The 27,254-nt window shown below is 45.9% G+C and overlaps 2 protein-coding genes across 8 annotated transcripts in view; one reads left to right on the top strand and one right to left on the bottom strand.

The window, feature by feature from the left end:
* The window catches only part of csnk2b (casein kinase 2, beta polypeptide), a 58,719-nt gene extending 38,833 nt beyond the window's left edge, over positions 1–19,886 (bottom strand). Inside the window, exons 1-2 of one of the 6 annotated variants that reach the window (XM_085974995.1) lie at positions 19,696–19,886; positions 176–282 (exon numbers count right to left, since the gene is read on the bottom strand). In XM_085974995.1, the coding sequence (XP_085831121.1) occupies positions 176–185 (10 nt within the window). In that variant the 5' untranslated portion in view covers positions 186–282; positions 19,696–19,886. The other 5 variants (XM_085974997.1, XM_085974994.1, XM_085974998.1 and 2 more) reach the window with 5 other exon arrangements.
* A 4,017-nt stretch (positions 19,887–23,903) lies between these two features.
* nfkbil1 (nuclear factor of kappa light polypeptide gene enhancer in B-cells inhibitor-like 1) overlaps positions 23,904–27,254 on the top strand; it is a 29,463-nt gene continuing 26,112 nt past the window's right edge. Inside the window, exon 1 of one of the 2 annotated variants that reach the window (XM_085974992.1) lies at positions 23,904–24,041. The gene's annotated coding sequence lies outside the window, so the exon portion shown is untranslated. The remainder of the gene's footprint in view (positions 24,042–27,254) is intronic. The other variant, XM_085974991.1, reaches the window with a different exon arrangement.

The following is a 27,254-nucleotide window of genomic DNA, read 5'->3' as shown; positions in this document are numbered from 1 at the left end:
ACACGAAAGATAGATCACAGAGAAAAAAATCACTAGCACAGCAAGCATGAACGGCAGAATCAGAGTGCGTGGAATCTTGCAATTTTGAGCAATTAACAGCAAGGGATTGCGTGATTGGAAACCCTGATTAGTTCCCGTGATAATAACTCCACCCTTACACAATGACTGAACTCACCACCACACATCCTCTTTCACCAAGGAGGAGGGCAACAAGAGGAATGTTCTCACAACTTACTGCCCCACCTGATATCCCTCTGATCAGCTGACAGGAACCATTGCCTGCTGTGGGGGAAGATGGAGAAGTCAGTTTTCCCTCGGTGTGCCAGATTTGCGTACACACACACACACACACACACACACACACACACACACCCGATGATAGCCCCTCAGGCTGAAACGCCAAGCCTTGCGATTGGCGCACAAAACCTGCAGCCAAACTCAAACTGGAGGGAACGGTTTCAGTAACCAGAGGACACGGATTGAAGATCATTGACAAAAAATCCAGGAGGGAAAAGAGGAGTTTTTTTTTTTTTTTATAAACACAGCGAGTTGCTGTGATCTGGAATGCGCTGCCTGAAAAGGGTGGGGGGGGGGGGGGGGGAAAGCAGATACAAAAGTAACTTTCAAAAGGGAATTGGATAATTAATTGCAAAGGAGAAATTTGCAGAGCTATGCGGGGAAAAAGAGCAGGGGAGTGTGACTGATGGCATAGTTCTACCAAAGAGCCGGCACAGGCATGATGGGCCGAATGGCCGCCTCCTTTGCTGTATGATTCTATTACTGGATTCGAAGGTCGTCAGCAAACAGCTCAGACTCTTGGCAGCACTTGTGGATGAGCACCAGTGAGTTCACCAGATCAGAGTGTCCTCGGTTTAGTGCTCAATCCATACTGAACAGCTGATCCACTGGGCCCATGGAAGAGATTGCTAGTTTTAAAAAAAAGACTTGCATTTTTATAGCGCCTTTCACAACCTCAGGACGTCCCAAAGCGCTTTACAGCCAATGAAGCACTTTTGGAGTGCAAGCACTGTTGTAATGTGGGGAAACGTGGCAGCCAATTTGCGCACAGCAAGCTCCCACAAACAGCAATGTGAGAATGACCAGATAATCTGTTTTAGGGATAAATATTGGCCAGGACACCGGGGAGAAACGTCCCTGCTCTTTTTCAATATAGTGGACGTTTATGTCCATCTGAGAGGGCAGACATTTCGCCAATTGGTTTTAACATTCAAAAGACTGCACCTCCGGCAGTGCAGCACTCCCTCGGTGCTGCGCTAGAGTGTCAGCCTAGATTTGTGGGTTCAAGTCTCTGGAGTGGGGACTTGAACCCACAACCCTTCACTCAGAGGCGAGGATGCTGGCAACTGAGCCACGGCTGACACAAGTGGGAAACTTCGTGCTAAAATAAAACGGAATCATCAGATTAACGTGAATTAAGCAGCTTTGAATGAAGTCTAGACTGCAGCTTACTGCCCGTGGAGGCATAACCAGGGAGGAGTCACAGCTTTCAGGAGAGGAAACAAGAGGAGGATAGGAAATGAGTTTCAGGTTGTACACACAAGTCACCACACAATCCACCACGTGGAATGCGCAACGGCATTAAGGTAAACACAATCCCCCAAAACACAAACGGTTTGGCGTCAATTGCAGACGCACCCAAGCCACTCCTAAAACCACACAGCGCTTTCTTCCAGTACCACGTACTAAAGCAGCTATACCCCACTCCTGGTAACAGACTCCAGCTAAAGAGAGTCATTGCTGTACCATACTGCAGCATCAATTGGGTCGGAGGCAGCACTAAAAGCGTACGCACATCTCTCATCAAACATTTCCAATCCTGTGACAATTCTGTTAACATCCGAGCTCTACAATGCAGACCACCTGCTCAAAGCTGTAATACAATAAATCGAGATATTCGAAACATCAATTACGATAGTATTCCAGCACTACATGAGGTTGAAATAAGAATCTGAAACACACTGGTTATAAATGGAATTTCAAAACCTACACACTTGAAGTCTTCCTCCTAAAAGCTACTCCAGAAAGGGCTGCTTAAAAGATTAGAAAACAAAAATGGGAATCTTTGACAGAGGTTTCTTGAAGTGGCTACAGGTCTTTGTTTGCCCTTCGAGGAGGAAGGGTGGCGACATGGGATTAGTCCATTGACCAGTGGGGTGTACATGGACCTGAATACATAGGCATTCAATACTACCATACTATTTCAATGCTCAATGAAATACTGTGGAATATGGGATTTATTCTACAAGTGAAGTCAAGGCTCTGATTTTGTCAGGGTTTCCTTATGAATAGAATCCCATCCGCATTCCTGATATATTAGATGGATCATGCCGGCTGCATTTCACACTTCCATTTTTTTAAAATAAATTCATTCTCAGGATGTGGGCATCGCTGGCAAGGCCAGCATTTATTGCCCACTCCTAGTTGCCCTTGCACCGCTGCAGTCCGTGTGGCGATGGTACTCCCACAGTGCAGTTAGGGAGGGAGTTCCAGGATTTTGACCCAGTGACGATGAAGGATCGGTGTTATAATTACAAGTCAGGATGGCATGACTTGGGAGGGGATCTTGGAGGCAATGGTTGTTCTCATGCGCCTGCTGCCCTTGTCCTTCCGGGTGGTGGAGGTCGCGGGTTTGGGAGGTGCTGTTGGCGAAGCCTTGGCGAGGTGCTGCAGCGTATCAACTAGTCTCAGACTAGTTGTGCGGTATTAACTGCAAGACAGTGGCACAGGTAGAGATACAAATATTTGGTAGGAACAGCGAGGCCATTAAAAAACCCTCACCGTGTTGCCTTAAATTTAGTTTCCACATACATACTAGGGATAGAAATCTGCTGCACATGTATATCTGAAAATGGTGATTAAATAACCTACTGTGTCTTTCAGTGGAGACCATGGGCTGAAAATCGCCATCTGGCAGAAAAGAACTGTCCACGTTCTTGTGCCTAGGCATGGTTAGCTGAAGCCTGAATAGCAGAGGAAGATGGTTTCCTTGGCGCAGTTACCGAGTGCAGTGCAGACAGGGCAGAGATGTCACCAGCTGGTCACAGTGCTGGCAGCTAGCTGATCGCAGTGATGTCAGTGTCTTGGCAGCTGGCTGATGTCACCAGCTGGTCACAGCAACGTCACAGTGCTGGCAGCTGGCTGGTCACAGTGATGTCAGTGCTGGCAGCTAGTTGATGTCATCAGCTGGTCACAGTGCTGGCAGCTGTAATCAGCTGGTCACAGTGATGTCAGTGCTGGCAGCTAGTTGATGTCATCAGCTGGTCACAGTGCTGGCAGCTGTAATCAGCTGGTCACAGTGATGTCAGTGCTGGCAGCTAGTTGATGTCATCAGCTGGTCACAGTGCTGGCAGCTGTAATCAGCTGGTCACAGTGACGTCAGTGCTGGCAGCTAGTTGATGTCATCAGCTGCTCACAGTGCTGGCAGCTGTAATCAGCTGGTCACAGTGATGTCAGTGCTGGCAGCTAGTTGATGTCATCAGCTGGTCACAGTGCTGGCAGCTGTAATCAGCTGGTCACAGTGATGTCAGTGCTGGCAGCTAGCTGACGTCATCAGCTGGTCACAGCGTTGGCAGCTGCCTGATGTCACTGAGCTGACAATGAACAGGCAAGTGCGGCACTTCTACTTCGATGCTCTTAACTCGTCACATCAAAATTGCTCTCAAATCGCCGGCAACGGACATCAACCGCCAGGGCCTCACGCCCAAGAGCGGGCAAGCACTGAATTCCGCCATAAGTGAGATTTACAGTCCTTCCGATATGAATGATAATGACGCTGCACGCTTTTGGCTGAAATTAGGGCCTCGAGTGAGCCTGCTCTCCACTCTAGCACGCAGAAGGGGTCGATGGGACTATCTGCGTCTGCACTCCTCAACTCCCCACTTTTTTCGCACAAAGGCTGGTAGAAGTCTGGAACTCGCTCCCGCAAAAAGCAGTACAGGAAACTCTCGATTTACCGGCACCCAAACAACCGGAAATCTCGGTTAACCAGCAAAATTCAGGAGTAGGTTCAGTTAAGTTTTTCTTCATATTCGTGTCCGTTTCTTGATTCTTGGCTGTGTGACTGGGATTCCTGCACTTGTTGCTAAGCAACAGGGACACTTGGTCTGTGGCCGGGCTTCTTGCAGCTGTTGCTAAGCAACAGGGAAGCCTGGATTTGTTGCTGTGTACGGAGCTCTCGTACCTTTTAACTATAACTCTCTGTAATCCGGACTTTTTGATAAACCGACACCACGCCGGTCCCGGATAAAAAAGTTTCCTGTAGCTGCAAGCTCAATTAATGATTTTAAATCGGAGCTCGCCAGATATTTGCTAGACAAAGGTATAAAAGGATATGGAGCCAAGGCAGGTGGATGGAATCAAGATACAGATCAGCCTTGATCTCACCGAATGGTGGAACAGGCTCGAGAGGCTGAATGGCCTGCTCTTGTTCCTATATTACAGCAAGAACTGCACTTTGGCCAATCTGATTAACGTTGGGTAATGCATTTTTTTTGGTGTGTTGCCCTTAATTCATCGCCTTAAATTGCTCTTGCTATTCCCACCACCAGCAAAGGACCTATAACCACCAGTAGTTACCCCTCGTGTTATATAGCTCAAAATGTTCTACAGGCACAGCCTCCAAGTATGGACAGAACTGATCATTGCACTGTTGCACAGAAATCTTGCTCAATGATTACACAGAATTTAACAGCACAGAAACAGGCCATTCGGCCCAACACTCCACACGAGCCTCCTCCCACCCCTCTTCATGTAACCCTAGCAGCATAATCGTCTATGCCTTTCTCCCAGGGTGACCTGTCATTTATATTTGGCAAGTGCAGCACACCTAAAGATTAACTACACAGCGCCAACTGAAAATGACTTTTACTTTGAAAGAAATGTAGCCTGCACACAGTATTCGTAAGACAATTTCTGGGATGTTGTGTACGAGACGGCCACCAAGGAGAACCACTTTGGCCACGCACTCGTTCTGGTCAGATACAGTGTCGTAGCCAATTCTCACATTCTAAGTGGAATGCAAAAAGACTATCAAAATCACATGGCCACAGTTTTATCAGATTCAACCTCCTTTCTACTTTCAAACTTTCCCCTTCAACTACAGGGACAGAAATTGGCTTCTCACTACTGCACTTTATTGAAATCCTAGTGATGGCACTCATCACCATCCTTTATTCACCGACATACTGGAAAGACGAAAATCTGCTCAGTCAATCGAAACTGTAACTACACCACGCAGGGGACCCCTGTATCTTAGTTGTCAAGATAGGCAAAAAAAAGAAGTTGGGACTCTTTAAGCGAAGCGTAGACTTAGGGGTGATCTGACTGAGGTTTATAAGATGTTGAAGGGAATAGATTGTGTTCCAATTGACAGTTTGTTCCAATTAAATAGGTTAGGGAGGACACATTTAAGTTGTATAAGGCTAGATCTAGGTTAGAGGTCAGGAGATGGTTCTTTTCCCAGAGAATAGTGGACCTCTGGAACAGTCTGCCGTCTCGTGTGGTGGACGCAGACTCGCTGAATTCCTTCAAGCGAGAGCTGGACCTGTTTCTAGCTGGGGCGGAGATCACCTCTTACAGAAGGCAGGTACTGCAGTGAATTCAGGGCCAGAGTGATCGATCTCCTGGACTAGTTTTGATCGTTTAGATGGGTCGGAGAGGAATATCCCAGATTTTTCTCCCCAAATTGGCCTGGGTTTTCTTTAAATCTGTTTTTTTTGCCTCTCCCAGGGGATCATGTGGTTTCAGGTGGGGTGGAAAGTATATATTGAGACACACAAGGTATCGCAATTGTGTGGGACAGCATCGATGGCCCTGTCGGTAATTGCTCGTACGTTTGTATGCATGACATGTCGCAAATGTAGCGGCAGCAGAGGCCATCAGGATTGAGACCCCCCCGTGCATCAGCAAGGTGAAAGGATTAACTTCGAATCAAACAGCATAGGAGGAGGCCTTTCAGCCCATCGCGCCTGTGAAAGCGCTACCCAATTCGTCCCACTCCCCTGCTCTTTCCACAGGGCCCTGAAAACTTCCTTTTTAGTCACTTCATTGCAAAATAAAGACTGTAGGTAGGGCAAGGATTACTGTACTTCCCAACCCCCCAGAACTTGTCACCTGAACATAGCTTGAACGAAACAGTAACAGACAATTTACTAATTGTCGCAACAAGGATTTCAGTAAATGCTCAGGTGCGCGAAATATCCATGCGGTTTCCACTTGAAGTGTGAAAAACACTCAGCAGTACAGCCAGACTTGGGTTGTGTCTGCAGGGAGCAGTCTGAGCCGTATCACAAACACGGGGCAACGGTAGCGAAGGTTGCAGGTTTGTCAAAAGAACGAACTTGCGTTTATATAGCGGCATTCATGGCCTCAGGAAGTCCCAAAGTGCACTGCAGCTAATGAAGTACTTTTTGAAGTGTAGTCACTGTTGTAATGTAGGAAACGCAGCAGCCAATCCGCGAACAAGATCTCACAAACAGCGGTGAAATAAATGCCCAGATCTGTTGGGAGTGTTGGCTGAGAGATAAATATTGGCCGGGACACCAGGGGAACTCCACTGCCAATGTCCCTCCTAAATTTTATTTTTTTGGGTGCGCGGCCCCTTTAAGGGGCTGCACGGCACACTCAGTTTCACGAGTGTGCGAAATTTAACATTTAGAGAAAACGGGCGCAGGCGTGGCAGAGAGCTGCACGGCCGCGCAGCTTAGAGAGAACCTTGTCCCTTGCTCTTTTTCGAACAGAGCCACGGGATCTTTTACGCCCACCTAAGGGGGCAGAAGGTGGGGGGGGGGGGTCCCAGTTTAACAACTCATCCGAAGAACGGCACCTCGGAGTGCAGCACTCCCTCAGTAATACAGGAAACTCTTCAAACCGGCACCTAAATAACCGGAAATCTCTGTTAACCGGCAAAATTCAGGAGTAGGTTCAGGTAAGTTTTACTTCATATTAGTGGCAGTTCCTGGGACAGGGACGCTTGGTCTGTGGCCAGAGTTCCTGCACATGTTGCTAAGCAACAGGGAAGCCTGGATTTGTTGCTGCGTACGGAGCTCTCGCACCTTTTAACTATACCTCTTTGTAATCCGGACTTTTTGATAAACCGGCACCACACCGGTCCCGTTGGTGCCGGATAATAAAGAGTTTCCTGTACACTGAAGTGCCAGTCTAGGTTTGCCACTCAAGACTCTGGAGTGAGGCTTGAACGCATGACTCGGGGCGGAGTGCGCTACCAATGCAAGCAGTGCGAGTTGACAAATTAAGAGCATCCCACATTAAAATATATTGGCTTATGTTTGATTCTTCTGATTGGTACCATTACACGAAACATGCCCGGTGACAATGCTGACTACAGAATTGTACGGAACAAAAAAAAGCACAATGGAAGGAGAGAAAGGTGAACAAATACAAACTGATTGCTCAGCACTGGGACAAGCTTCCCAGCCAGGTTTGTGGTGTTTGATTAAGCACGGTACATAGCAGACGCAAACAGCAGATGTCAGCTTAAATGTATCTTTAAATAGGGGAGGGTTTACTCAAACACGAAAAGATCCCAGTGCACAGTCAGCCTGTCTGCATCAGTTGCCATTTCAGCTACACACGGGGAGAATTTAACGTGCTTCAACCATTCAATAACTGAAGGTATATAGGGACAGGTAAAAGAAGTTTTGCAAAATTACTTTAGGTTCAGTAAAAGCTGCTTCTCCTCCCCCTTCCCTCCCAAATGTACCATTTACAATTCTTTACTCGGTTATTCCAGGCTACCTCCAGGAGGTTCCAGTACATCACAGCACCGTCACTGGGATTTCAGTGACAGGCAATGGGCAGGGGAATGTTGCACACGACAAGCACTTTTTCTATTGGCACCCAGAGTATCCAATAAAAGACACGTGGATTGATTCCAACCCATGAGATTGTTATCCGGACTGTCGTTACTTCTTGAAATTTTTTAAAATTCGTTCCGGGATGTGGCCGTCGATGGCAAGGCCAGCATTTATTGCCCATCCCTACTTGCCCTAGAGAAGGGGGTGGTGAGCCACCTTCTTGAACCGCTGCAGTCCGTGTGGTGAAGGTGCTCCCACAGTGCTGTTAGGGAGGGAGTTCCAGGATTTTGACCCAGCGACAATGAAGGATCGGCGATATATTTCCAAGTCAGGATGGTGTGTGACTTGGAGGGGAACTTGGAGGTGGTGGTGTTCCCATGCGTCTGCTGCCCTTGTCCTTCTAGGTGGTACAGGTCACGGGTTTGGGAGGTGCAGCCGAAGAAGCCTTGGCGAGTTGCTGCAGTGCATCTTGTAGATGGTACACACTGCAGCCACAGTACGCCGGTGGTGGAGGGAGTGAATGTTTATGGTGGTGGATGGGGTGTCAATCAAACGGGCTGCTTTGTCCTGGATGGTGTCGAGCTTCTTGAGTGTTGTTAGAACTGCACTCATCCAGGCAAGTGGAGAGTATTCCATCACACTCCTTACTTGCGCCTTGTAAATAGTGAAAAGGCTTTTTCTATTCGCACCTGGAGTATCCAATAAAAGGCACATGGATTGATTCCAAGCCACTAGATCCTGTTACAAGGTGAATCACTCGCCGCAGAATACCCAGCCTCGGACCTGCTCTTATTGCCACTGTGGTTGGTCCAGTTAAGTTTCCGGTCGATGGTGGCCCCCAGGATGTTGATGGTGGGGGATTTGCCGATGGTAATGCCTAGGGGAGGTGGTTAGACTCTCGCTTGTTGGAGACAATCATTGCCTGCCACTTGTGTGGCGCGAATGTTACTTGCCACTTATCAGCCCAAGCTTGAATGTCATCCAGGCATAGACTGCTTCATTTTCTGAGGAGTTGCGAATGGAACTGAACACTGCAATCATCAGCGAACATCCCCACTTCTGACCTTATGATGGAGGGAAGGTTGTTGATGAAGCAGCTGAAGATGGTTGGGCCTAGGACACTGCCCGGAGGAACTCCTGCAGCAATGTCCTGGGGCTGTGACGATGCCACACAAAAGATTACTGATCAAGATAAAAAATCACGGGATTGGGGGTAATATACTGGAATGGGTGGAAGATTGGCTAACAGAAAACAAAGAGTTGGGATAAATGGTTCGTTCTCGGGCTGGCAATCAGTAACTAGTGGTGTTCCGCAGGGGTCAGTGCTGGGACCCCAACTCTTTACAATCTATATTAACGATTTGGAGGAAGGGACCGAGTGCAACATATCCAAGCTTGCCGACGATACAAAGATGGGAGGGAAAGCAGTGAGTGAGGAGGACATAAAAAACCTGCAAAAGGACATAGACAGGCTAAGTGAGTGGGCAGAGATTTGGCAGATGCAATATAATGTTGGAAAGTGTGAGGTTATGCACTTTGGCAGGAAAAATCAAAGAGCAAGTTATTATTATCTAAATGGAGAGAAACTGCAAAGTGTTACAGTACAAAGGGATCTGGGGGTCCTGGTGCATGAAACACAGGTGGTTAGTATGCAGGTACAGCAGGTGATCAGGAAGGCCAATGGAATCTTGGCTTTTATTGCAAGGGGGATGGAGTATAAAAACAGGGAAATCTTGCTGCAGTTATACAGGGTATTGGTGAGGCCACACCTGGAATACTGCATGCAGTTTTGGTTTCCATATTTAAGATATACTTGCTCTCGAGGCGGTTCAGAGAAGGTTTACTCGGTTGATTCCAGAGATGAGGGGGTTGACGTATGAGGAAAGGTTGAGTAGGTTGCGACTCTACTCATTGGAGTTCAGAAGAATGAGAGGCCATCTTATGGAAACATATAAGATTGTGAGGGGGCTTGATCGGGTGGATGCGGTGAGGATGTTTCCACTGATGGGTGAGACTAGAACTAGGGGGCATAATCTTAGAATGAGGGGCTGCCCTTTCAAAACTGAGATGAGGAGAAACTTCTTCACTCAGAGGGTAATAAATCTATGGAATTTGCTACCTCAGAGAGCTGTGGAAGCTGCGACATTAAATAAATTTTAAATGGAGATAGACCTTTTCCTAGCAGATAAGGGAATTAGGGGTTACGGGGAGAGGGCAGGGAAGTGGACAGGAGTCTAGATTCAGATCAACCATGATCCTATTGAATGGCGGAGCAGGCCCGAGGGGCCGTATGGCCTACTCCTGCTCCTATTTCTTATGTTCTTATATGACCTCCAACAACCACAACCATCTTCCTTTGTGCTAGATAGGACTCCAGCCAGTGGAGAGTTTTCCCCGATTCCCATTGACTTCAGTTTTACTAGGGCTCCTCAGTCAAATGCTGCCTTGATGTCAAAGGCAGTCACTCTCACCTCACCTATGGAATTCAGCTCTTTTGTCCATGTTTGGACCAAGGCTGTAATGAGGTCTGAAGCCGAGTAGTCCTGGCAGAAACCAAACTGGGCTTCAGTGAGCAGGTTATTGGTGAGTAAGTGCTGCTTGATAGCACTGTCGATGACACCTTCCATCACTGATGATTGAGAGTAGACTGATGGGGCAGTAATTGGCTGGGTTGGATTTGTCCTGCTTTCTGTGGGCAGGACCTACCTGGGCAGTTTTCCACATTGTCGGATAAATGCCAGTGTTGTAGTTGTACTGAAACAGCTTGGCTAAAGGCGCAGCTAGTTCTTCAGCGCGACAGCCGGGATGTTGTCGGGGCCCATAGCCTTTACTGTATCCAGTGCGCTCAGCTGTTTCTTGCTATCTTGTGGAGTGAATCGAATTGGCTGAAGACTGGCTTCCTGATGGTGGGGACCTCAGGAGGAGGCTGATATGGATCATCCACTTGGCACTTCTGGCTGAAGATGGTTGCAAACGCTTCAGCCTTGACTTTTGCACTCGCGTGGTGGGCTCCACCATCATTGAGGATGGGGATATTCATGGAGTCTCCTCCTCCCGTTAGTTGTTTAATTGTCCACCACCATTCACAACTGGATGCGGCAGGACTGCAGAACTTTGATCTGATCTGTTGATTGTGGGATCGTTTAGCTGTGTCTGTAGTATGCTGCTCTTGTTTGGCATGCATGTAGTCCTGTGTTGCAGCTTCCCCAGGTTGGCACCTCATTTTTAGGTACGCCTGGTGCTGCTCCTGGCATGCTCTTCTACATTCCTTACTGAACCAGGGTTGGTCCCCAGGCTTGATGGTAATGGTAGAGTGAGGGATATGCTGGGCCATGAGGTTACAGATTGTGAAGTACAATTCTGCTGCTGATGATGGCCCACAGGATACCCAGTTTTGAGCTGCTAGATCTGTTCTGAATCTATCCCATTTAGCACGGCGGTAGTGCCACACAACACGATGGAGGGTGTTTTCAGTGTGAAGATGGGACTTCATCTTCACAAGGACTTTGCGGTGGTCACTGCTACCAATACTGTCATGGACAGATGCATCTGCGACAGGTAGATTGATGAGGACGAGGTCAAGTAGATTTTTCCCTCGTGTTGGTTCTCTCACCACCTTTTGCAGGCCCAGACTGGCAGTTATGTCCTTCAGGACAAGGCCAGTTCAGTCAGTAGTGACACAACCAAACCACTCTTGGTGATGAACATTGAAGTCCGCCACCCAGAGTACATTCTGTGCCCTTGCTACCCTCAGTGCTTCTTCCAAGTGGTGTTCAACATGGAGGAGAACTGATTCATCAGCTGAGGGAGGGCGGTAGGTGGTAATCAGCAGGAGATTTCCTTGCTCATGCTTGACCTGAAGCCATGAGACTTCATGGGGTCTGGAGTCAATGTTGAGGACTCCCAGGGCCACTCTTCCTGACTGTATACCATGTGCCGCTACTCCTGGTGGGTCTGTCCTGCCCGTGGGACAGGACATACCCAGGGATGGTGATGGAGGAGTTTGGGACATTGGCTGAAAGGTATGATTCTGTGAGTATGACTGTCAGGCTGTTGCTTGACTAGTCTGTGGGACAGCACTCCCAATTTTGGCACAAGTCCCCAGATGTTGGTGAGGAGACTTTGCAGAGTCGACTGGGCTGGGTGTGCCGTTGTCGTGTCCGAAGGCAGTGCCTAGGTCAATGCGGTTTTATTCTTATTGTTATTGTTTCTCTTTGAAATGCAAAACTTACAGCCTCCGCTCTTTCAAATTCCCCGATTGGTGGATTTAGCGCCATGAATGGTGCTTGTAGCAATGATGAGCAACATTCAACAGTCCTCCAGGCTGAGGAGTTTGAAGAGCTGAGGCCGAAGCTGTAAAGCCTATAAAGAACTTGCATTTATATAGCACCTTTAACATAGTAGGATGTCCCAAGGCGTTTCACAGGAGCGTTATCAGACAAAAATCTGACACCGAGCAACTTAAGGAGCTATTCAGACAGGTGACCAAAAGCTTGGTCAAAGATGTAGGTTTTAAGGAGCATCTTAATGGAAGAGAGGTGGAGAAGCCGAGAGGATTAGGGAGGCAATTCCAGGACTCAGGCAGAGCCGCTAATGATGTGCACCCCCCCGATTTTCATTGCACCAAGAGGTCAGAATGGAGAAGCGCAGAGATCTCGGAGGGTTGTGGGGCCGGAGAGGGTTGCAGAGATAGGGAGGGGCAAGGATGAGAATTTTAAAGTCGAGGCTTTGCCGGACCGGGAGCCAATATAGGTCAGCGAGTATGGAATGCACGCAAGCACCAGAGGACATCGAGCAACGATTTGGACAGCAGGCAGCGGAAGACCAGACCAGAGGGAAGAAACTGGCGGGGGGGGGGGGGGGGGGCACACACAAGAAGCAACATGTTTACAGACTACAGGAAAACCAACAACAGTTGGGGAAACCTACTTTAAAAAAAGCAAGCCAGTAAATCTGTCTTCACATTGCTGCAGGCTGCGCAAGCCCCTGTGACAGGTGTCTGCAGATGAAGATTGCAAGCGCAGCATTAGAGATAAGTTATAATCCACTGGAGCCTGTGCCATGGCCCAGAATGCAGACAACCCTCCCCCACAGTGAACAATGGAGATTAACAGGTGGCGCAGAGCCTCGAGATTTTTGGCCTTCAACAAATATTCTAGGTACAGCAATTGAGAAGTACTGCGAGGCTGATGTCAGCACAAACACTTGCATTTATAATAGTACCTTTAAAATGTAGAAAAAGGCCCCAAGGCGCTTTACAGAGGCATAATCGGACACAAAAAAAGTGGAGAGATTGGATGTTCATGGGCTGTACAAGTGGGGTGAATTTGCAAGAATTTCTACAGAAAAATTAGGCTGCTGGATAACTGGAGCACAAACATTGGAGGCTCTTCTGTATTTCACAACTGTAACCTGAAAAATGGGGGGGGGGGGGGGGAAGAGAAAGAGAAGCAGGGGAAATAGTAAATAACTTAGCTAACTCGCTACCACAAGGAGTTGAGGCGAGTAGCGTAGATAGATTTGTGGGGAAGCTGGATAAACACGAGTGAGAAAAGAACAGAAGACTATGCTGAAGAAGGGTTTCGACCTGAAACGTTAACTCTGTTTCTCTCTCTTCACGGATGTTGCCTGGCCTGCTGAGTTTTTCCAGCGTTTTCTGTTGTTATTTTAGAAGACTATGCTGATAGGGTTAGATGAAGAGTAGGAGGAGGCTCGTGTGGAGCATAAAGACCGGCATGGACCTGTTGGGCCAAATGACCTGTTTGCGCTGTAAAATCCACGCAATTTTAATTGCGCAACTTTCACTTAAAACGCGAATTTTAGCAGGGTGAAGGAGGAAAAGATCTTAGACCGGAGAATTCCAAACCTTTGAATTGGGGGGGGGGGGGGGGGGGGGGGGCCTACAAATATTCAGTGTCCCAGGAACCCCTAACTTCCTGGGGGACCAGCACGGACACCTTCTGATCCTCTCCGCTAACACCCTGAAGTCCAGAGACTCCCATTCACAAACCTCTGCTTTAGACAACGTTACATTTAGAATTATGAACCAGCTTTTTCCTAGTTCAGCAAACTTGCTGACTGCATCATTAATAATTCTTAATGTTGCTTCTGTTCCAGCAATAGGCAACACACAGAATACTAGAATGGAGGAGTCCATTCGGCTCATCTTGCCTGTGTCAGCTCTTTGAAAGAGCGATGCCCTTTCCCCTTAGCCGTACAAAGTTTTCCTTTTCAAGTACAGTACAGTATATCCAATTCCCTTCTGAAAAGTACTTTGAATCTGCTTCCACCACCCCTTTCAGACAGCCCGAAGATCACTTGCCATATATATTCACGTCACTGATTGAGATAGAACCTGAATGTATTAGCAATGTCATGAGTGCCTTTGGAAGCAGTTCCGTTCTTTAAAAAGACATCCATGATTTAATGTTTTTTTTTTACTAAGAATTTTTTTTGGGTACGCAAATAGATTTTACATCCAGCAGCCAGGAAGCTGTCGCACCACAAAGCTCGATCCGTTTCCTGAAGTTGTAATTACCCCATGCGGTTCTGTGAAGCTTTGAAGAAATTGCTACCGATAGCGTCATTTGAAAACTATCTACTCAGAATTCATAGAATCACAGAATGATACAGCACAGGAGGCCGCCATTCATCCCATCGGGCCTGTGCCGGCTCTTTGGTAGAGCCATCCTATTAATCCCACTCCCCTGCTCGTCACCTATAACCCTGCAATTTTTTTCCCTTCAAGTATTTATCCAATACTCTTCTGAATGTTACTATTGAATCTGCTTCCACCGCCATTTCAGGTCACAACAACTTGCTGTGTAAAAAAAAAGTTTCTTCATGTCGCCACTGGTTCTTTTGCCAATCACCTTAAATCCGTGTCCTCTGGTTACCGACCCTCCTGCCACTGGAAACAGCTTCTCCTTATTTACTCTATCAAAACCGTTCATTAATTTGAACACCTCTATCGAATCTCCTCTTAACCTTCTCTGCTCCAAGGAAAACCACCTCAGCTTCTCCAGTCTCTCCACATAACTGAAGTCCCTCATTCCAGATATCTCTACTGCGCCCTTGACATTCTTCCAAAAAGGGTGGTGCCCAGAATTGAACACAATACTCCAGCTGAGGCCCAATCAATGTTTTATCAAGGTTTACCATAACTCCCTTGCTGTTGTACTCTATTCTTCTATTAATAAAGCCAAGGATCGTATGTGGTTTTTAAAACAGCCTTCTCAATTTGTCCTGCCACGTTCAAAGATTTGTGTACATACACCCCCAGGGGTCTCTGTTCCTGCACCCCTTTAAAATGCTATCATTTAGTGCATATTGCCTCTCCTCATTCATCCAACCAAAGTGCATCACTTCACATTTTGCCATTAAATTTCATCTGCCATGTCTGTCTATGCCTTCCTGAAGTCTGTTGATATCCTCCTCATTGTTTATGACATTTCCAAGTTTCGTGTCATCTGCAAACTTTGAAATTGTGCCCTGTATACCCAAGTCCAGGTCATTAATATATATCAAAAAGAGCATTGGTCCTAATAGCGACCACTGGGGAACACCACTGTACACTTCCCTCCAGTCTAAAAAACAACCATTCACCACTACTCTCTGCTTTCTGTCCCTCAGCCAGTTTTGTATCCATGCAGCCACTGCCCCTTTAATCCCATGGGATTTAATTTTGCTAACAAGTCTATTATGTGGTACTTTGTCAAACGCCTTTTGAAAGTCCATGTACACAACATCAACTACGCTACCCTCATCAACCCTCTCCACTACTTCAAAAGGACTCGATCAAGTTAATCAAACACGATTGGCCAATAACAAATCCGTGCTGACTTTTATTTATTAGCCCACACTTTTCCAAGTGACAATTAATTTTACCCCAGATTATTGCCTCTAAAAGTTTCCCACCAGATGTTAAGCTGACTGGCCTGTAGTGGCCAGGTTTTATCCCCCTCCCTTTCATTTTAGAAAAACAGCGGTGTAAAATTTGCAATGCTCCAGTCCTCTGGCACCACCCCCATATCCAAGGACGATTGGAAGATTGTGGCCAGACCTTCTGCATTGTTGACCCTTACTTCCCTCAGTTACCTAGGATACTTTGAGGACTGCCAACCTTTTGAGCACCCTCTATTTTTATCCAATGTTAAGAAACACTGTGGAATGCAGTGAGCTCGGTCGCCTGAGGAAGAGTGTGTTTGAAGATCAGGACCTCAAACCCGGCACTAAGCTCATGGTCTACAGAGCAGCAGTGATACCCGCCCTGCTGTATGCCTCAGAGACATGGACCATGTACAGCAGGCACCTCAAAGCACTGGAGAGGTACCACCAACACTGCCTCCGCAAGATCCTGCAAATCCATTGGCAGGATAGGTGCACCAACATCAGTGTTCTGGCTCAGGCCAACATCCCCAGCATCGAACCTTTGACCATGCTCGATCAGCTCCGATGGACGGGTCACATTGTCCACATGCCCGATACGAGACTCCCAAAAACAAGCGCTCTACTCAGAGCTCCGGCATGGCAAGAGAGCCCCAGGTGGGCAGAGGAAACACTTCAAGGACACCCTCAAAGCCTCCTTGGAAAAAGTGCAACATCTCCTGGGAATCCCTGGCCCAAGACCGCACAAAGTGGAGGAGAAGCATCCGGGAAGATGCCGAACACCTCGAGTCTCTTCGCCGGGAGCAAGCGGAAGTCACGTGCAGGCAGCGCACGCCAACCCAAGCACCCCACCCACCCGCCCCTTCAACCACTGTCTGCCCCACCTGTGACAGAGGCTGTAGGTCCTGCATTGGACTCATCAGTCACCTGGGAACTCATTTTTAATGTGGAAGCAAGTCATCCTCGGTTCCGAGGGACTGCCTAAGGAGGAGGAGGAGGAGGAATGGTAAGTATACTGCTGTCATTTTTTTTAATGAAAGCTTCCCCATGTTCCCTTTTAAATTCCTGTCAATAAGTGCACTGTCACCACACAGAGTTGGGCAGTTTCAAAACCATGAGTTTTAATTAAAAACAACAAATTAACATCTCATTAAAAATGAAATCTCGAGCTGCTGCTTGCCTTTCAAGGAACTAACTTGCGAACCCTCCAGGAATTTCCGAGTTAGAAAGCCTCAATAGCCTTCACCTCATTTGAAGTGATACGCCCAACTACAAAGGAAGGTTTAGTCCAGACGTTTAATTTGACATTAAGCAGCACTGTGGAATGTTAATTTATTTATTTATAAATGAAAGCTTCCCCATCTTCCTGGTTATGGCTACTTTTAAATGTGGTGCTGTTGCTGTTTGAAAGCTTGACATCTTTCAGCCTTTACTCAGTGGGTAGCACCCTCGTCTCAGAGTCAGAAGGTTGTGGGTTCAAGTTCCCACTCCAGAGACTTCAGCACAAAAATCTAAGCTGACACTCCAGTGCAGTACAGAGGGAGTGCTGCATTGTCAGAGGTGCCATCTATCAGATGTGACGTTAAACCGAGTCCCTGTCTGCTCTCTCAGGTGGATGTAAAATATCCCATGGTACTATTTTGAGGAAGAGTAGGGGAGTTATCTCTGGTGTCCTAACCAATATTTATCCCTTAAATCAACATATCTAAAATACAGATTATCTGGTCATTATCACGTTGCTGTTTGTGGGATCTTGCTGTGCGCAAATTGGCTGCTGTGTTTCCTACATTACAACAGTGACTACACTTCAAAAGTACTTCACTGGCTATAAAGGACTTTGGGACGTCCTGAGGTTGTGAAAAGCGCTATAGAAATGTATGTCTTTCTTTATCTGTAAAATTTCATGGACCTCGCTCACAAGATATTGTTTCCACAATAATAAAATCTTGAAAGCTGCATAACATTCTTAAAGCCAGGAGTTTGGCTTGTGAGAGTCCCAGTTAGAAGTTGCCAAAGCAAGCTACCAAGAAATCAACACGTGTACAGTTTGTTCGCCTAACAGAGTGCACAATCTCGCCTTGTAGGGACACAGCCCACCACCCCAAGCTCAGTTTAGGGTAGGCACAGGTTTAGAGTGCACGCAAACGTACGGCTAGAAGTTAATTAGTTAAAACTGCACACAGAGGACTGGTGAGCTTTCCACTGCTGTAACCTGTTGGGTGCTCCCATGCAGAGCTCACTGAGTGGGAAGAATTCCAGGCCATACTACACCGTCACGTTACATTAACAAGCCAGGCTGGATGGTCAATCATAAACACTGCTCAAAAAGGACTGCTGACCTGCCTAGCTCATGTATTGGATTACCAAGTCTGCCACAGATGATTGACTTAGTTCTGAATTTGCAGAGTTAGGTACATCGTTTGGCGCTATGACCCCAAAAGAAATCCTACTCTGGAGGATAGTCTTTTTTGATCATATTTTTATAACCTACAGAAACCCTTTCAGTAAGTTATTTACTGACTAAAAATACTTAAACATGTAACATTGAGTGCATGTTATACATCTAGAAACACAGCAATAACTAAAAGGCCCCTACTTCCAATCGTAAAACGTTATTTTGCAATTAAAGAAACACAAAAATCACACGAGTGCAGATCTGAAGATAAGCTGTTAGCACTCACATAAACTAAACACGCAGCAATGAGGGACAAACTCTTAGTTCGTACGAATTAAACACTTCTGAGTTAAGTATTTTTTACCCAAGAGAAACTTCAAAATATCTAATTATGCACAAGCCTGCATTTCTATTAATAAAACAATTGAATTAAATTGCTTCTACATTGGGTTACTGTGAAATGAAAAACTCACCTCGTTATACCACGAACCTTCTAATCCTAAATTATAACTTAAATAAAAGGTTATGCTTACTTATAATTACTCTATTTTCTGGTTTTCACTATAAACATTGCTACTGCTATAAAGCCAACAACCACCACCCCCACCAAAAAAGACATTAATAAATTTGAAACAGGTATTGATGAAATGGATACAGAAGTTATAGAGCAATACCTCACAAAATGAGAGCAAAAGGCACTAGGGGATTCTAAGGGAAAGCGGCGGGAGAGTCAGCCGCTTTATTCCTTGCAATCTTTGAATTTACACGCGATATCGTGGTGGCTTGGCACCGAGGGGGCCAGCTATATACCTCAAATGCCACAAAATGTGGCTCAGCTCTCCTTGGAATGGATGGTGGGGGGCAGGGGAGGGAAAGAGAAGAATGCGGCACTCCGCCCACTGCGCCTGCGCTGGGGGAGGGAAGATAGAGCGCACTACACACCGGGGTTTGTAGTCCGAGGCTGACGTCGCCTCTACTACCGGTGCCATCACCGTCAACCCAGTGAACTACAAGATCCGGCATGCATTGCGGCAGACACTCGCCAACCCGCCCGCCCGCTTACACAACTCGGGCCCGATTAAAACGGGGTTTTCAACACCGCGTAACACACGACGATTTACGAGTCAACCGCGAATTTAAATTCGACTGTTATAATCAGAAAATCGTTCGCGAACAACAACAATTTTTTTTTAATCTGCAATCTGCATCAACTGGTCTCGGACACGGGTCGACCCATCTTAACGAGCGGAAACGCGACGCTGCCTCACTGACAGCAGCCTGGGCCAATCAGCGTACAGCATCCCCTCACACCTCGCCTTCCCATTGGCCAGACGGGGCGGGCGCAGGTCCCGAAGCTCCTCCCTTCCCCCCCCCCCCCCCTAGCAACGCGGCCTAATTCAGACAGGCTTGGCCGACCGAGAGAAATTAAAAGATCACTTCAAATTTCTTTTTTTTTCACTTTTTTTTCTACCTTCTTTGGCTATCGCAGCTCTCCGATTTAAATCGCTAGCATTTTCCATTGGCGGGTTGGGCGACATAAAGAAAAGAAATACATTTAAGATTTTGTAAAAGATTTACCAGTCAGGAGAGTCGCTGGTTTTTTTTTGTCTATACACAGCTATGATTTTTTTTTTGTGTTGTGTGAATGTGTGTGTGTGTGTGTGTGTGTATCTAATAACCAGCGACAGGGTCCGCGATTCCCCGGATTGTCCTCAGTCCCGGTCCGCGCGCTCGGCCCCCCAATTCCAGCCAGGCCCAACTTCCGCTCCCAGTGGGAAGTGACGACCTTTCCCTCCTTTCCTTAGCAACCAGCCCCCTTGGCAACCAGAAACAAGGCCTCAGGCTTCACACTCCTTCCTTTTAAAGAAAGGATTACAGAGGATAAACGGCACAGAAACAGGCCATTCGGCCCAGCCAGTCCATGCCGGCGTTTGTGCTCCACTGGAGCCTCCTCCCATTCTTTCCTCATCCAAATCTATCAGCGTATTTATCCTCTATTGCCTTCTCCCTCATGCGCTTGTCCAGCCTCCCCTTAAATGCATCCGTATTATTTGCTTCAACCGCTCCCTCTGGTAGCAAGTTCCACATTCTCACCACTCTTCAGCAACATCTCCCAAACCTCTTCCACCTAGAAGGACAAGGGCAGCGGGCACATGGGAACACCACCACCTCCAAGTTACCCCCCCCACCAAGTCACACACCATCCGGACTTGGAAGTATATCGCTGATCCTTGGTCGTCGCTGGGTCAAAATCCTGGAACTCCCTCCCTAACAGCACTGTGGGAGTACCTTCACCACACGGACTGCAGCAGTTCAAGAAGGCAGCTCAGCACCACCTTCTCAAGGGCAATTAGGGACGGGCAATAAATGCCGGCCTTGCCAGCGATGCCCACATCCTACAAAGGAATTTTTAAAAAGTAGTTTCTTCTGAATTCCCTATTGGATTTTTTGGTGACTATCTTATATTGTTGGCCTCTAGTTATCTCTTCCCCACAAGTGGAAACATTTTCTCTGCATCCACTCTATCAAAACCTTTCATAATTTCAAAGACCTTTATTTAGTCACTCCTCAGGCCTTCTTTTTTCAAGAGAAAAAAGATCCAGCCTGTTCGTCCTTTCCTGATATGTATACCCTCACAATTCTGGTATCATCCTTGTAAATCTTCGCTGCACCTTTTCCAGTGCCTCTATATCCTTTTTATAATAGTGGTTTAACCAAGGTTCAATACAGGTTTAGCATAACTTCCTTACTTTTCAATTCTATCCCTCTAGAAATAAACCTTGCTTGTTTTTTTATGGCCTTGCTTGTTTTTTTTTATGGCCTTGCTAACCTGTGTTGCAACTTTTAGTGATTTGTGTATTTGTACTCCTAGATCCCTTGTTCTTCTACCCCACCTAGACTCGCACCCGAAAGTCTTGAATTTATTACAGTGCCACTCACGGCCTTACAGCCAATTAAGTACTTTTTTTTTAAGTGTAGTCACTGTTGTAGCAAGTGTCAGCTGTGGCTCAGTGTCAGAAGGTTGTGGGTTCAAGTCCCCACTCCATGGGACTTGAGCACAAAAATCTAGGCTGACACACTCCAGTGCAGTGCTTTTGGAGCACCACACTGTCGGAGGTGCCATCTTTCGGATGAGACGTTAAACCGAGGCCACGTCTGCTCCCTCAGGTGGATGAAAAAGATCCCATGGGTACTATTTTGAAGAAGAGCAGGGGAGTTATCCCCGGTGTGTTGGAAAATATTTATCCCTCAACCAACATAACAAAAACAGATGATCTGGTCATTATCACATTGCTACTTGTGGGACCTTGCTGTGCAAAAATTGGCTGCCGCGTTTCCCACATTACAGCAGTGACTCCACTTCAAAAGTACTTCATTGGCTGTAAAGCGCTTTGGGATGTCTGGTGGTCGTGAAAGGCGCTATATAAATGCAAGTCTGTCTTTCTTTCTAATGGCAGAAACGCAGCAGCCAATTTGCGCACAGCAAGTTCCCACAACCAGCAATGTGTCAATGACCAGATAATCTGTTTTTGGTGATGTTATTGGCCAGGACACCGGGGAGAACTCCCCTACTCATCTTTAAAATAGTGCCGCGGGATCTTTTACCTCCACCTGAGAGAGCAGACTTGGTTTAACGTCTCTCCGAAAGACGGCAGCTCCGACAGTGCAGAGCTCCCTCAGTACTGCACTGGGGTGTCAGCCTAGATTTCTGTGCTCAAGTCTAGGGAGTGGGACTCGAACCCTTAACCTTCTGACTCAGAGGCAAGGGTGACACACAATTCAAAGTGATTAAATTCATTTTATTGGTCATTGTAATCACCAGAGTTGTGAGTACTCTGGGCAAATGTTGGGACTGAGTTTTGCCTTTTCATAATCAACCAATAAGGAGACAATGGGTCTTCAAAGAAAAACCAAGCACCTTGTTTTTGAGGGGCCACAACTGATAAACAACTCAACTATAAGGGTGCCCCCTTATTCTGAAATTATGCCCCCTAGTTCTAGATTCCCCCACGAGGGGAAACATCCTCTCTGCATCTACCCTGTCAAGGAGGAGGCCATTTAGCCCATCAAGCTTGTTTTGCCATTCAATGAAATCATGGCTGATCTGTTACCTAACTCATAAACCCGCCTTTGCCCCATATCCCTTAATAGCTTTGGTTAACAAAATTTGCTTATTTTAGTCTCTTGATTTATAGAATTTACAACACAGCAACATGCGTGTTGGCTAGCAAGTCTGCACCAGGGTTTTTCTGAACTTGAGCCACCTAATCTAACAGACTCCATCTCCGTCTCCTTTAGTCCTTGTAGAGCACCTAATTCCCTTTTAAAACTACTTATGAATTTTGCTTCAACAATGTTTTGTGGCACACTGTTCTACATTCTAACTGTCCTCTTTCCAAACCTCGCCTTAATTCCTTTTGTCATTAATTTAATTTTATGCTTTCTTGATATCGTGTCAACTACCAATAAAAGACAATCTATCACTATTTACCTTATCATAACTCTTTATAATCGCAATAAAAGGTCATGGAAATCACTATTTAAATGCAAGTTCTTTATTTTCTGTTGAACATATGTTGGAGAAAATAAAATAAGACTTGCATTTATATAGGGCCTTTCACAACCTCAGGATATCCCAAAGTGCTTCACAGCCAATTAAGCTGTAAAAAAACTTGGTATTGCTAATAAGAAAAACACCGCCAGTCTCTAACACAGACTGCAACCATATTTTGATCAATAGCAAGCTGAATAGTGTTGAGTTCTGACATTTTAATGGCATTATAATCATAGTATTTGCATTTATATAGCACCTTCTCATGCCTCTTAAAAACATCTTGAAGCACTTCACGTACAATGAGTTGCTTTTGGAATGCATTGGCGTTATATAGGCAGCCGTTTTGCACCAATAAAATCCTACAAGCAGCCCTGAAATGCATATCCAGTGCATCTGCGTTGCTTTTTGGCAGAATTAAAAGGGCGGGTGGGGGGTGGTGGTAATGTTGGCGAGGACGCCAGTAGAGCAGTAAAAGTAAATAAATAGTTTGGACTCACTCAAAATAAAATATTTTGTATCTTCAGATAAATCTTTGAGCAAGGGTGGAGGTGAGCAAGGTTTCAACTCCTGGCCACTATCCAAATGACTCTAGTTGGAAAGTGTGAATGTGTGGACACCAGGGGAAAAAAGATCTGGCAAAGTTGTGATGCCCTCACATTTGAAGCTGACCTTCACAGATGAAGAATGGTCACTTGCACGTGGTACTAAAGAAGTTACAACACCTCTCTCTCTCTCTATATATATAATATATATATATATTATATATATAGTTTTAAGTATATGTAGTTTTTATATTATATATAGTTTTTATATAGCATATAGTTTTAAATATATAGTTTTATATCATATATATAATTTAAAATATATAGTTTAGGATTCAGCAAAGGAGGACAAAGGGATTAATTAAGAGGGGGGAAATAGAGTATGAGAGTAAGCTTGCAGGGAACATAAAAACTGACTGTAAAAGCTTTTATAGATATGTGAAGATTTTTCTATTTCATATATATAGTTACTGTAAGGTATATATTTCATGATGTGTTTTTTATGTCGTAATTCTTAAATGTAAAAGCTGTTAACCGTATTAAACTCGTTCCTATATTTATACACATCTTACATGCGTATATGTTTTATTAATATTTTACATATTTGCGATGTTTAGTTATGTGTAGAAGATTTTTTTTCCCAATGCAAATATTTGTTGTGATATAGTTATTCAATCCTGAGCTGTGGCTCCTCCTTCGCCTGTCAGTCTCCCTACCTCTCCGGTGGGAACAATCGTTGCGGAGTGTGTTTCACACGGACTTCAGTGAGATGAGGACCAGTTCCTGTTGTGAAATACTTCCTCCCCCCCGCCACCCGGAGGAGACAGGTAGCAATAGACACCCTCCACAGTGACTTGCTTTCTCACATTAATTGCTGTTTTCATATTGTTATCCACATTCATTTCTAGTTATATCAGATCTCCTATTTACAGGTTATGGTGAACTATGTTATTCGTGTTGTTTTACGGTTTACCCCCTTTCCCCAGTCCAGGCTTGGGGCTCATTCCTGACTTGAGGCTTGGTTTTTAAAGTCTTTAATTTTTGCTGCCGTTGAAAATCCATTGAAACTTTAATAGCTGATAGCCCCACGCCGCAGAGGCGCGGTGGGAAAGTAAGTTTTAAATTCGAAAACAGCAGCCTTTTGATATCTAGCCCCCGACCATCTCTTGTTCCCTGATCTGCTTGCTGTTCCAAATCTCGATCTCCCCTGGTCCTCGTGGCGACCAATAGTCTTTATTATTACTATTATTATTGGGATTGCCCTGAAAACTTTGTTTTGGAAAGTTGTGGGAAAACTGATTATTGTAAACACAATAAAAAAAACTGGTGACAGAGTTAATGGGGAAAGACTATTTCCTCCGGTTGGGGAGTCAGTGATGAGGGAGGGGGCATCAATTTAAAAGTATCAACAAAGGAGCGAGGAATGAAGTTCAGGAGATATTTCTTAACCCAGAGGGGTACTGGAGCACAGAATGCTTTGTCACAGGGAGTGGTTGTGATCGAGAACACGGCATCTTCTAAGGGAAAATTAGATAAGTATTTCACAGAATCATAGAATGGTTACAGCAAGAAGGAGGCCATTTGGCCCATCGAGCCCATGCTGGCTCTCTGTAAGGGCACTTCAGCTAGTCCCACTCCCTCGCCCTTTCCCTGTAGCCCTGCAAGTTTTTTTCCTTCAGGTACTTAGCCAATTTCCTTTTGAAAGCCGTGATTGAATCTGCCTCCACCACCCTTTCAGGCAGTGCATTCCCAATCCTAACCACTCGCTGCGTAAAAAAGTTTTGCCTCGTGTCGCCTTTGGTTCTTTTGCCAGTCACCTTAAATCTACGTCCTCTGGTTCTCGACCCTTCCGCCAATGGGAACAGTGTATCTCTATCTACTCTGTCCAGACCCCTCATGATTTTGAATACCTCTATCAAATCTCCTCTCAACCCCAGCTTCTCTAGTCTATCCATGTAACTGAAGTCCTTCATCCCTGGAGTATTTGAAGCAGAGGAAGATATCGGGCTATTAGGGGAGAGCAGGGCAGTGGGATTAATTTTAGATTTCTCCTGTAAAGAGCTGGCACATACATAATAGGCTGATCAGACACCCTGTGCTGTAAACTCCTATGTAGTTATTGGGCCCTATCAGTATTGTTTAGGCTGGTAGGCAGTTTGTGAGATCTGACCTGGGTAACACTTGATCTGATTTTTGTATTTACTTCCTCTCTCCTTTCCCTGTCTGGGAGGTAACTGGAATAAAACAGAAAATGCTGGAAACGCTCAACCAAGTAAGGCAGCATCTGTGGAGCGAGAGAGAAACAGAGTTAACATTACAGGTCGATGACTTTTCATCAGCACTGGAAGAAGTTAGAGATTTAACAATTTATAAGCAAGTGCAGAGCTAGGGGGAAAAAAGGGGGTGGGGGATGAAAGAACAAAGCGGAGGGTCTGTTGGTTGCACTCAGTGCTGTTCTATCCCCACTCCCATTGACTGAAATCAAGACATCAGCAGCATGTCAAGTGTTATTGCTCCGATGTTGCTGTTGAAGCCCACTTAATGCATTATTTTCTGACACTACTTAGAAACATAGAAGATAGGAGCAGGAGTAGGCCATTCGGCCCCTCGAGCCTGATTCGCCATTTAATGCGATCATGGCTGATCATCCAAACTCAGTACCCTGTCCCTGCTTTCTCCCCATATCCCTTGATCCCCTTAAAACATCCTGGTGAATCTGTATCAAGTCCTCTTGTCATTTTACTGAATGCACAGTAAACGACAAGAGGACTTGATGCAGAAAAAAGTAACTGAGCCTGGACAAGACTGAATCAGAAATGCCACTCGAGTCAGCAAACATTATCTGAAGGGGTAATAATTATCCACCACTTCCCAAAGGTGAGTCATCGTGCTCCCAGAAAATAAACCCTCTTCCTTGCACTGCCCAACTCGTATGCAACGGTCGGAGTGACGAGAGCAGCTGATGAGCAACTTGCTGTGACCAAGAGTGTCAGGAAATTGCACACAATAGGGGAAGCGTGTGTCTGAATTGAAGGAAATGATGAAAAAGAAGCAGCCATTTGCAGTTTTGGGCTCCACACTAGATGAAGGATGCTGAGGCAATGGAGAGGTTACAGCACAGATTCACCAGGATGCTAAAGCAAAATACTGCGGATGCTGGAAATCTGAAATAAAACAGAAAATGCTGAAAATACTCAGCTGGTCAGGCGGCATCTGTGGAGAGAGAAACAGAGTTCACGTTTCGGGTCTGATGAAAGGTCATCGACCTGAAATGGTAACTTTATTTCTCGCCACAGATGCTACCTGACCTGCTGAATGATTCCAGCATTTTCTGTTTTTATTTCACCAGGATGCTGCCTGATATGAGGATATACAAACACATCTGAATTGGGGCTGTTTTCTTCATGATAGGGGGGAATAAGGGGTGATTTGATCGAGGCATTTAAAATTATGAAGGAATGGGACAGTGTAGATTGAAACAGTCTTTTCCAGTGATTGGAGGTGGGGGTGCGGGGGGAGGTCTCGACATAGGTATAAGATTAATTGGAAGAAACTTTTTTATACACCGAGGGCTGTGACGCTTTGGAATGCACTTTGTGAGTGAAGCATCGATTTATATCATTTTAAGAACAGGTTAGATAGGTGGTTGAAGGAAACGGCAATAACAGAAAGAAAGACTTGCATTTATACAGCGCCTTTCATGACCACCGGATGTCTCAAAGCGCTTTACAGCCAATGAAGTACTTTTTGAAGTGGAATCACTGTTGTAATGTGGGAAACACGGCAGCCAATTTGTGTACAGCAAGCTCCCACAAACGGCATAGTGATAATGACCAGATAATCTGTTTTTGTTATGTCGGTTGAGGGATAAATATTGACCAGGACACCGGGGGGAACTCCCCTGCTTTTCTTCGAAATAGTGCCGCAGGATCTTTTATGTTTACCTGAGAGAGCAGACAGGGCCTCGGTTTAAGGTCTCATCCGAATGACAGCATCTCCGACAGTTCGGCACTCCCTGAGCACTGCACTGGAGTGTTAGC

The sequence above is a fragment of the Somniosus microcephalus genome, unplaced genomic scaffold (assembly GCF_052327205.1).
Source record: "Somniosus microcephalus isolate GS21.2 unplaced genomic scaffold, FLI_Smic_1.0 unresolved_chr1, whole genome shotgun sequence".
Taxonomy (NCBI): domain Eukaryota; kingdom Metazoa; phylum Chordata; class Chondrichthyes; order Squaliformes; family Somniosidae; genus Somniosus; species Somniosus microcephalus.
Note: the sequence above shows the minus strand (reverse complement) of the source record. Positions and strands in the feature narration are given on the sequence as shown.